At 35.3% G+C, this 11,803-nt stretch overlaps 1 protein-coding gene across 2 annotated transcripts in view; it reads right to left on the bottom strand.

The window, feature by feature from the left end:
• Window positions 1-1,282: 1,282 nt before the first annotated feature.
• LOC126754440 (multiple C2 and transmembrane domain-containing protein) overlaps window positions 1,283-11,803 on the bottom strand; it is a 33,180-nt gene continuing 22,659 nt past the window's right edge. Inside the window, exons 1-9 of one of the 2 annotated variants that reach the window (XM_050466399.1) lie at window positions 5,308-5,872; window positions 4,922-5,073; window positions 4,301-4,816; window positions 3,891-4,071; window positions 3,600-3,778; window positions 3,396-3,515; window positions 3,121-3,327; window positions 1,750-1,957; window positions 1,283-1,672 (exon numbers count right to left, since the gene is read on the bottom strand). In XM_050466399.1, the coding sequence (XP_050322356.1) occupies window positions 1,592-1,672; window positions 1,750-1,957; window positions 3,121-3,327; window positions 3,396-3,515; window positions 3,600-3,778; window positions 3,891-4,071; window positions 4,301-4,816; window positions 4,922-5,073; window positions 5,308-5,580 (1,917 nt within the window). In that variant the 5' untranslated portion in view covers window positions 5,581-5,872 and the 3' untranslated portion in view covers window positions 1,283-1,591. Of the gene's footprint in view, window positions 1,673-1,749; window positions 1,958-3,120; window positions 3,328-3,395; window positions 3,516-3,599; window positions 3,779-3,890; window positions 4,072-4,300; window positions 4,817-4,921; window positions 5,074-5,307; window positions 5,873-11,803 lie in introns of those variants that run through there. The other variant, XM_050466398.1, reaches the window with a different exon arrangement.

Here is an 11,803-nt window from a genome sequence, read left to right on the forward strand (position 1 = left end):
GATTTCAAAAGAGAATGTTTATTACAGTGTTTACTATCCCGTAACGCAACAAAAAAATTAGATTTTTCTAAAATTTCACACACAGACGATGTCTTAAAAAAAGTGTATGTTAGCTTTCCCAAAGCTTTCACTCATTTTGTATAGAGCTTTGAAGCTTATATATTCTGTTGATACCTCCGAAAGTTGGGAAACGATTTTTAAGATATGGAGGTTGAAAAACATAACAAAGGAGATGTAAACGAAAAGCTTAAAGCTTAAAAGTTTTTTTCATGGCAGGATTTCGTTTGTGATATTTAATTCAAAGAGCTAAAATTTCTTTAGTAAGCGGAATGGATTTTTTTGATAAAAGTTTAGTAAAATCTAATCTTCGGGTTCTAATTTTACTTTGCAGTAAAATAAAAAAAAAATAAAATAAAATAAAATTTTTCTTTTAGAATACTGTTGTTGTTAATAGTTTAATGGTGCATAAGCTTCGTGTGCGGTTAAAATAAATGTTTTCTTACTCGCTAATAAAAATTGTACCTGAACAAATGAATTAAACTGTACATAACTATCATAACTAAATAATAGATTTCTACACTGCTGGGACAATTAGCAGGAATACTGACTTTCATTAAGCTTAGAAAATTTGTTAACTAAATTCGTGCGCCTATTAAATATGAGTCTAATAAATATATCTCTTAGAAAATATCACAAATCTTGTAACAAATCGCTTAAATAATATTTGAATATCTATGCTAAATATTAATTTCAATATAATTAGGTATGTGCTAGCATTTTTTTGTTGTTTTTGGTATTTGTTAATTCAATTTTAATTTGACAATTTGAATATTATGCTATTAGTTGTTTAAAAAAATTATTTATTTATTTTGTGAAAAATATTTGGGTATGACTTAAGTGGAATTAATAAGTACTTAAGCAACTATATTTGTATTTACAGTTATACTAATTAAATTTTCGAATGAAATAGTTTTAGTAAAGTGCTAAGAACTGGTTTTTTTGTAAATAGTGTAGTTTGCTCTTTTCAATAAATTCCGTAAATACTTATATGAATGATTGTATGAGTGTATATTTGTAAGTAAAAATATTAATTATCAGTTAATTTCATCAGTAATCAACAGTTAATTGCATAAGTTTGAATATCATATATCATTAATTGTGTAAGCTTTGGAACTTGGAAGTGCCTGGTTTGTATGTGTTTTCAATAAATTGCTTAAGTTTTCGAAAGTTCACATTTAAGTCAATCATTAAGTTTAGTTTAATAAAGTCATAAGTAGTACTATTCTTTTGTTGTTTTTTTTTTTTTTTTTTGATGAGATTCTATGCTAAAGTATGTATGGATCACTTGTTATTTACACAATTTCCGCTAATTCGATTTTTTTACGCTTTTACCGTAAGCTTTATTCAGCTGCTGCTTCAAGTTGTCACGACTTGCTTTGAATATGTTGCGCACGGAGCGTGTTCTTGTGCTGCCAACATGTTGCGGCAACATGCCAGCGTCGGCGCCAGCATCATTGAAACCAATCTGCTGCGACACGGTCGTGCTCTGGAATTTTTGCAGCGCGCCAGTGGCATCTAAATTGGCAATGGACTATGAAGCTTTGAATTTTTTCTTAGGATTATTGCGCGACTGATCGGTGGGCGCTGTGGGTGGCAGTTCACGGAATTGATTCTGAAAATATAAGGTGTCGCATAAAAAAGCTTCAAACCATGAAAAAATCTATATAAAACTAAAACTGAGATACTCACGATTTGTTCATCGTCTGGCACACGTGATAGGAAGTCCAAGAGCTCATTATTCGGTATCGTGTTCGGGCGTAGAATGCGTCGCGAGAACTTCATAATGCCCCAGAAGAGTAGCAGAAAGCGTATGGGTATGAAGTGCAAGACCACAATACCGCCAACTAGCAGCGCCACTGCGAGCCACGTCAGTTCCGGGACGGAAAAATTAAAAGTGCTAGAATGCATAGCGGCGTAAAAAAATTTAGCAAATTCAATTCAAAAAACTTAGACAGAAATACTATTTCTAGAGCTGCCACTTATTTAAAATTTAATAAAAAAAATATGAAATAAGAAAACTTGGATTTTTAGTTATTGGGTGAGATAATAATTTTATTAATAACTTTTAGGGTTATCACCTGGTTAAACTTTCAAATTGTTGGAGCATATAAAATATGGCAAAACTATAAATGTTGATATTGCGAGAACAAACAAAATTAAATTTGAAATTGTTGAAAATTATAAACAATTAGAAAATTTTAAATAAAATATATAATATAAGATAAGAAAAACCTGATTTTTGATTGTTGAGTGCCCAAATATTTTTAGTAGTAATTTTTAGAGTTGCCACCTGTTTTAAAATTCAAATTGTTGGAATTATGGACACCTTATTTAAAATTTAATTCCAAAAAAATATAAAATATGAAAAACTTGAACTTTGTTTATTGGGTGAGCAAATATTGTTAGTTATAATTTTTAGAGCTGCCACCTGTTTGAAAACTCAAGTTCTTTGAAAATGAGTTAATATATGAAAATAATATTGTGAAAAATTATAAAAACAGTTATTATTATTTTGGAGTTGCCACCTAATTTTAATTTCAATAAGTTTTTGGCATAAATATAATTATAAATTGAATCTGTGAAAAATTAGGATACAAAAGGTGGCAACGCTGCTAGTTAAGAAAGCCTTTATGATGTTTCCAGTTATAACTAAAATTAAAATTTTTTATAACAATTTAATTTTAAATAATATGACAAAGTGCAAGGTAATATAGAGACCTTTTCGAAAATATAGAGCTTTTGAAAGCTTAAGTATAGCTTCCAATTTAACTACTCTTTAGCTTGTTCGTGCAATCAAAAGATTTTGCAATGGCTCTCCTAACCGTTTATCGAAAGATCATTTTTCGATTCTTTAAGTTCAATATTTGTCCCAAATAGCTCAACCTAGCAGTCTTATACAACCTGGACTTTAAGAATAGGATGGTTGCATCCAAAGTGGGAATCTTTTCTTAATTGGCAATTGTGCAAACTTTGAACTCCATGACTAATCGAAAACTTGCCTAAATACCAAGCCACTCTAACTTCCCCCCACTCAGACCTGCACAGGTAATTCGCACTTACTTTTTAGTGCTTTCGCCTAGCGACGCCAGATAGCCAATCGTGTTTTGCACCGTTTGTGAGACTTCCTGTATGGTTTGTAGACGCTCTTTAATCGATTTCTTCTCCTCCTTCTCCTTATCATCATCGTCATCCTCATCGTAGTCATAATCATAGTAGCCAGCGGCAGGATCATTACTCGTACCGGTAATCATGCGCACCAACCAGTTTCTGTAAGAGCATAAATATTGAAGTAAATACTTGCGAATACATAAAATATTGCAAACACGGCAACGCACTTGATTATGATTAGCAGCAAGACTAATGGCACAGTCGCCAAATTGCCATAGACGCAGGCCAATATCCACAGTGCAAAAGCAATGGCTGAGCGCAACGGTGACTCCCATTCAAAGCAACTTCTGCGAATGCAAAGTGAAAGAAAGAAAGCAATTAATGTAAAACACGCGATGTGCTTAACTTCTTAATTTCAGTTTATTACTTACTGTACGTAACGCGCCGCATCCAAGATATACATAATTATCACTTTCAGTCTATTGACGTTTCGTAGAAAGAGTTGACGCTTGAATTTCGCTTCCTGTTGTATCAGTTTCTCCTCTTTCGGCTGTAATATACGACAAATGGCGCGCACATCATTCCAAAGTACGGTCATCTCAAGACAGATCTGTGGTTTGAGAGAAGAAAAATAATTTAGTTATACTTCAGGAAAAGTTCTGTGGAAATCAGTAGGTTCGCGAGGTCCGCTAAAATCTAAAATGTTGGTAATCGGAACTTACCTGTGGCGATAATCCTTTGGCCCGCGCGCAAAGATTTTTGTCTTTTAGAGTATACCAACGTTTGACACCATTTTTGATGCGCAGCAGTGGAATTGCCAGCTTCCCCAAAAATTCGACACGATGATCACGATCCTCGTCATAGACAGTTATCTCAAGTACTTGCGTGACGTCCTTGACATTACTGACGGATAAAAGAGATATGGAAGTATGTTTTGAGATCAAACATTATAGAACTGAGTTTCTTTATTGTAAGCCATGCCGAACTTTTACCACTATTTAGATGTATAAATTCGAAGAATATAAGTTTTGGAAACACAAATTAACTTAAGAAACCATACCTAAGTTTCAATTTTTTTTATCTCTGTGAAACTCAAAAATCATAGCCTCTCTTCACACATATTTCCACTTACAAGGTAAAAATTTTATTCCACGTCGGCGTTAGCGTCTTGTATTCGGTTTGTGTCTGCAAACGCGCATTACCCAACTCGAGCACACAAAATGGGTCGGACTTGCCGCCGATGTCTGCTGCCGCCAAACCCGTCGCACCGAACACTTTTACTGTCAGATGTCCGACATCGCGTAAATTCTGAAAACAACGATGCCAACGATAACGATCGCGCATGATTTTCATCTCACGTGGATCCTCCTTGTACGCTTTGAGATCGGTAATTGTTTCTAGAGCGGTAGTGCCGCTTATGGTCAACATAAGAAACACTTCACCGGAACAGTCTTCAAAGGCACGCCAAATGCCATGTGTGGTCTCACGTTGGAACACGCTCAAATCGATGTTGGCTTTGCCGTAGAGCGCATTGCGATTCCAAAGCGAGATTTCCAGATTTTGGTCATCATCGAAGAGATGCAAATCGAATTGCTCCAGCCAACGTTCGGTCCAGGAAGACTTACTTTTGTACTTCTCATTGCCGAGTCTGGCATATGAAAAAGAGAGAAAGAAGGTGGAGTGTAAATTTGCGAAGAAAATTTTTAGTTTTTGGTAACTAAATGCGTAGTTTTGTGGTCTAAATTGAACCCACCTGAATTTAATATGTATATCGGTAAGTTTGCTGCCATCGTCGGCCAATGGCAGATCTTTGGCTTTGACCAACAATATCGTGACGACCGAGCTCCAGATCTGTGATTTCAGACGCTTCGATGATTCGGCCAATTTAGTGTTGCGCTGAAAGTGCTGTGAATAAAAGTAGACATTGCAAAAATTCGTTAGACATCAAAAGTCAACTATATTATTTAACCACGTTTAATGAAACCGTGCACCAACAAGGTCAGACGGAGCAGGAAGTAATTGAAAAAAAATCAAATGAATCTGCTGTGTTCAATTCGACCAACTAACCCACTAAAAACTCAACTAGGCAGCTGTCTCTCACTTTATACCCCCTCAATCCCACTACACCCGCTCTCATACCTCCATTAACTCACTGAACTCCATTTGCAGTCGTTGCCGCACGACGGAGCGTTTGCGTCGCAGCCGTTGCATCAACAATTCCGAGGTGCATTTACCCAACGGCCTGCTGCTGCCAGCCACTTGCAGACTGCTGCTTTTCTTGGTTTTATCCATCGTCCGATTTGAATTTTCTGTGATTTTAATGCTATTTGAATTGGCGTAAAACACGACGCTATTTTTGGCGCACGTCTTTTCGCTGCTATTATCACTGCCGCCTGTTGCAAAGCTCTCCATGGCGGAAGCTTGAGGAGACAACAAGTTGATTTCAAGATTTCAAATGAAAAAAATATTTTTTTTTGCTTTTGCACTACAGTTTTGAACTGCTCCGACTGGAAATTGTTTTAGAAATAAATTTCCATAGTTTTTTTCTTCACTTTTGGTTTGAGCTTGTTTAGCAATGTACCCGTCACAAATTTATTACCGCCGCCTGAATCTTTTCGCGCAATACTAATTTCAAGTCGAACCCATTTGCTTGCTTACTCAACTACTGGAGCGCTGTAGATAAAGCTTTAGCTTGCAACAGCGGCTAATTCACGCTCTGTCGATAATACAACTACTATATTACAATAATGTATGCGTGCCCTGTTGGAAATGAAAGCTAAATACAAAACAACGTATTATTAAAATAATTGAAACTGAGTTTGTTTTATTACGATTCACTACATCATATAATATTACATATACGTAGCATAAAATTTTCAGCTTCCGCTGTCAGATATAACCAATATATAACCAATTTTACAACCAATATTTAACCAATATATAACTATTTTATAACCAAAACTCAAATTTTGTTTCAATATGAGTGGCTTCTATTATATCGTTTTTCCTTCGCCCGTAAACTTTTGAAAAATGTTGTTACGTTGTTTTGCATTTTAGGTCACAAGGTGCGTTCCAAAGTAAACAGAAATATAGCGCCCCCTGGTAGCGCCATCTATATGTCGACTGGTGCGTTAGAATCTGCTATCTTTATTGATAGTCCAATGAGAATTTCATGACATTTCATTGATTGGAAAAAGTTATTGCGTTTTAAGTGTCAGTATGTTTGTGTTATCGGTGCAAAAATGAGCTTCGAACAAGGAGCGAAAAGCTGTGAAGTAAAAGGAGACTATTTTGAATAAAATAAATTTATTTTGCCGAAAAACCATTTGTTCTGTTTTTTTAAACTCCTTTTTACTTTGGAAAGCACCTTGTATGTATATTTTTTTGAAAAATTTCTGAATTTATAATTTAAGGTTTCTCATGCATATTTCAAAGATAACAGATGATTATCCAATATGAAGAATAGTGGGGTAGAGGAAACTGAAATGAAGTTTATAACATCCAGAAAGACACGTCGGAGCAACTCAATAAGCTCCGACTCTATATTTTTAATCGGATCACTATATCGTAAAACTGCCATACAAACTGACCAATAAGACTTACCAATGTAAAAGGGGTTAGATCTCCGAATAAAATCTGGGCCAATTCCGGTGCGTAGAACCGGCTGTTGTGGGTGTCGTTCGTGGATACTGTAGCAGGTTAAACTCCTACTTATCCAGAATAGAGAGCGCCTACGGCTGTGGTCAGCTGGTACCCACGTTAAACACACCGGACGTTATCCAGAATAGACCCCGCCATATCCAACATATGTCCAGCGTGCAATGAGTCTCCGCATGACAATGGCCACCTCTTAGCATGCCCCACCAACCCCACTCATCTGACACCACTCCACCTTTGGTCCGCCCCCTCGAAACAGCACGTTGGATGACGTCGACGAAAACTTAGCTAATCTTTAAAACCCTAATGGGAACTAGGTAACTGTTGAAACAACAAACTAACTAAGCAAAATCAGCAGCTACAAGGAAATGTATTTATTTTCGAAAAGTGCCTGTATTACAGCTTCGGTTCTGTTAAAAATAACGATTAGTCTCCGAAAAGAAGAATTAATATTTCATCTCATACATATATAAGTCATTTCGTCTATTGCTTTCCTGCAGGGTAATTACTATTTCAGCATGTGAGCATGCATATACGCACTCGTATGTAAGTAAATAAACGAAGAACAATGACTAGCGGAGTCATTACGAGCTCGCACAATGGAAGCGAGGAGTCATACTTGGGATTTTTGAAAAATTACAGATACAAACATCGTGCGTCTTTTATGAGGCGACATAAAAAAATATATGTAGGAAAGAGTTGAAAATTGCTCCAACTATAACTGAACCTTTGCCCTCGGTTTCAAAAGCTATGCAAAATTAAACTAAATTGTCGTTGCGAGTATTGTTGAGACATCAGAACATGGTCGTATTTAATACACGAAATGAAGTACGAGCTGATTTTGGGGCGCTATCATTTCGGTGAAGTGATAAAAAATATATTTTGAGTGACTCGATAGGAGAACCTACTCAACTCGTACTCGAATTAAATTACTTGTAATTTCAAAACATACAAATTGACTCAAGTGGAACTGTATTACTCTTTGCATCGCCCCTTTCTTACGCGGCCTCGCTGATGTTTTGCTTGAATGCGCTCCTGTCTATAGAAACACTAAGTGCCAATATCTACATGTAAATATGTACTCAAATTGAGCTGTTTTTATTTTCTCTTTTTCAATATATGTACATATGTAAATAATTGCCGATATTCAGCGAGCAGCGATCGTAGCATAAAGGCAATATTTGTTGGCGTTTTAAGCTTTAATTTTGCAATCTCCGATACAATGTTTGTCACTTCCACCTGTGGTCGTCTTACTATGCAAATGATTTGTTATGTTTATTTGTATTTCTTGTGTGTGCGTGGGTTGACCCTAAACTTGGAGTTTCACCTGTACATATTTATGTTTATGGAATGTCAATATTTAACCATGTCATTTGGCATTTGTGGATTTGTTTAAACTTTTAATTATAACTACATTGCCATGGTTGCCGATAAGTACGCACATTAGCATCACGGGCACTATCGGCATTGCCGTTATATATGAACGTGAGATAGCATCGCTCCCAGAGTTTATGCTTGTACAGATATTGGGCTTATTAGTACATTAAAATATACTTTACTATACCATTGGGGCAAATATGAGTTATAGAAGTATTGCTTATTTCCAATCTTCACTGAAGGCTTCATACATAGTTAAACGAGGACTACTAAGAGACTAATACTATTTTTCAAAGGATAATAAAATCTTCTAATTCATCATATATGGTGGAAAAATTCTCCAATTTGATACCACTTCCCTTCGAGTCGCTTCAACGTTACCCTGATGGACTCGTATTTTTAACAGACTATAGACTATTACCCCAGCAGCACTCAACATTAGGTGACTCATCTTTTATTTTTCGTCTGTTTTTTGTATGAGAGGAAACATTGATGTAGTCTTGAAAGCAGTCGCCGAAGTTTACTGGTGATTATTACTCCCTACAATCGGCTTTATTTGTGTAGTTTCTTTCCTCAGTAAATCGAAATTTGCTTTTTCATAAATGATCTCATGCTGTTACAGTAACCTGTGATGTTGCTTAAAGGTATGCCATTCACAGTGTTTCAACACCAATTTCTAGCAGGAACATTTTATCCACGGTTATGATCGTATATAATAAACTAATTTACTTTCGCTTTTTAGTATCCACAGGTATTCGTTACATTAGTGCTTGCATTTGTGAAAAAAGTGATAAATGTATGCAATATCTTTTGTAATTTTTCACATGAACACCTGTAATTGCTATATTCCTATATGATCGCATGAGTGCTATAAATTTTTGCCTGACTATTTACTTACACTTAGAAACAGTGGCGCATATGCAATTTAGAATTTATATGATGCGGTTAATTAATACTGCTACGTAAAAGCTGTCCTTGTGGTTGAAGTTATTATACACGCGATGCTATGAGTAACAGTTCGAGGAATCACGTCTACTTCTACTGTAACCCCTGAAGTTGGTTTAATAGCTTAAAAAAAAAGAGTTTTTATGTTCTTATTTCATGCTAAAATGTCTCAATGTTATTAGCCTCAAGTCGATTCAAATACTAGTTTTTGAGATACAGCCTAGAAAAGTAGCGGGTCTGAGGTCAGCTATGGTTTAGTCACTAAAAACTTTGAACTCGTTTTTCTCGAAACTGATTTTTTAAAGACGATTGTCAAAATTTCGTGAACTACTGAAACGATTTCAATGTAATTGTACACAGGTCTTCAAAATATTATTTACAAGGTCTTGATTGTACAATTTTTTTTTCAATTACATCCATTTTAAAATAAAAACCTCCAGAAATAATCACGAAAATTTGCATTTTTTTTTTAAACGTAAGCAAAAAAATACAATTTTCGCCTTATTTGGTTTTAGTTTATCCAATACTTAGTTTACGGACATAATTAAGGTAGGTACTTTTGACATTTTAATTTTACTGATCCCGTAAGAAGTTCTGATGTCAACGTATTGAAAATTTGAAAATTTCCCAAAATAGTTTGAATATATCGATCTTGTAATAATAAAAAGCTTGAATTAAATATATCATTTTTTATATGAAAACAGAAAAATTATGGAAAATAGGCCGTTTTATGTTCTAGGAAAACCATGTAACCACTTAAACTAAACTCTTCTTTATGGCTCCTTACAGAGAATTGGTAAAAACATCAACTCGGACTGACGTGTGGAACGACGTGTGTGTGTAAGAATTCAAACCGCTCCACCTTCCAAGCCACATCGTTTCGCTCCATGGGCTCTGGGAAAGTTCTAAGAAGAAAAGTCGTTTTCGAGCCAAATTGTGTTCAGCGATGAGGCCCACTTCTAGCTCAATGGGTATGTAAACAAGTAAAATTGCCACATTTGGGATAAAGAGCAATCTGAGGAGATTCAAAAGCTGCCATTTGATGCAGAAAAAAACAACGGTTTGTGTGGTTTATAAATCGGTCGAGTCATCGGTCCATATTTCTGCAAAAATGATGCCAGTGAGAAAGTAACTGTCAATGACGACCGTTATTTGGTTTCAGCAAGACGGCACCACTTCCCACACATCGCATCAGTCAATGGATTTATTGAGAGAACACTTCGGTGAGCAGATAATTTCACGTTTTGGGCAGGTCCATTGGCCACCAAGATCGTGTGATATCGCACCGTTAGATCTTTTCCCTATTAAATTTGAAGTTTCTGTTTCTTTAAAAAGTATGGAACCTCAAAATGTATCACTCTATATATGATAATATGAGAGAAAGTTATAGTTTCTTTGAGCGAAAAATAATAATATAAATTCAACGAGTTCTGCGCTAAAAAGCTTGAACGTGTATCAAAACCGTCTCTCTTTGGTATCTGTGGTGCACTATGAACAGCACCAACAATTGCGATGAATGTCATTCCTTATATAGAACCTGTCAATACAGCCGGCATTGCTTCGCAGATCGTCATAAAACACTGGGTAATAGCCTCCCTACTGGTACATGCTGCGATTCTCCTTTTCCTTACAGCATTCCAGAAAATTTAGATAACTGCGTCACAGAGTGTAGTGCGGATAGCGGGCACCTTTGTCAGATTGGGAATGAATTGGATCCTGTTATTCCCTTGCACTTTAGCCTGTATCTCTGGACTCCGCGTGAGCTTTTGAGAGTCTTTTTGATCAATACTGAGGAGTATTTAGGTAGCACAATACAAACTAATGTGACCGAGATGAATTAGTTTACGGCTAAATATAGGTTTTTGAGCTTAATATTGTTATCCAAATGGCAGATAATCCTTTGAAAAAGTTAAAATGCAACTTTTACAGAATATAAAAAGTCAAGTAAAAGTCTTGTGCAACCAATTTGCTGACGAGTTGTGTACAAATATGTATCATGAATGTAATATAAACAGGAATAGTATACAAATATGTATATTATTAAATTTAAAATAACACATAGGGTTCTAGTATACATTCGTACTACGGTTAAATTAATCATACAGCGCATACAAAACTGAGGGCCCGACTTTTCACGTATAATGGGTATACGAATATATGGAATTTACATAAAAAATGCTCTATGAAAACTTCAAAATACAAAAATTCGTTAAAGAAACTTGTATAAAACCTTTTTATGTAAATAACTAAACATATCCAATTTTAATAGTAAATTTCGGATGCTAAAAGTCAGACGTAGGAACCGAACCGGCTACCTACAGGCTCGCAAAAGCACAACTTGTTTATGTAAAGTACAAGCGAATTTTGTTAGCAAGATTAATAAACTATATATGTAAATGTGCGTTAGATGGTCGACGTTAAAGAGCTTTTCATTGAAGCTTTTATAATAACGCGGAAATTAGGTGCGCTTATAATACAGGGTACAACAGTGAAGGCAGTGAAAATATTTTAAGCATTTTTTTATTTTTCATTTCCCAACTTTTAGTTAAAATTTCCAATTTAATCCAATAGTAGAAGCAGTGAAAATATTTTAAGGTTTTTTTTATTTTTATTTCTTAACTTTTTCTTGAGTTAAGTAAATTTTTCTTATGTTCCT

Source organism: Bactrocera neohumeralis, chromosome 4 (assembly GCF_024586455.1).
Source record: "Bactrocera neohumeralis isolate Rockhampton chromosome 4, APGP_CSIRO_Bneo_wtdbg2-racon-allhic-juicebox.fasta_v2, whole genome shotgun sequence".
Lineage (NCBI taxonomy): Eukaryota > Metazoa > Arthropoda > Insecta > Diptera > Tephritidae > Bactrocera > Bactrocera neohumeralis.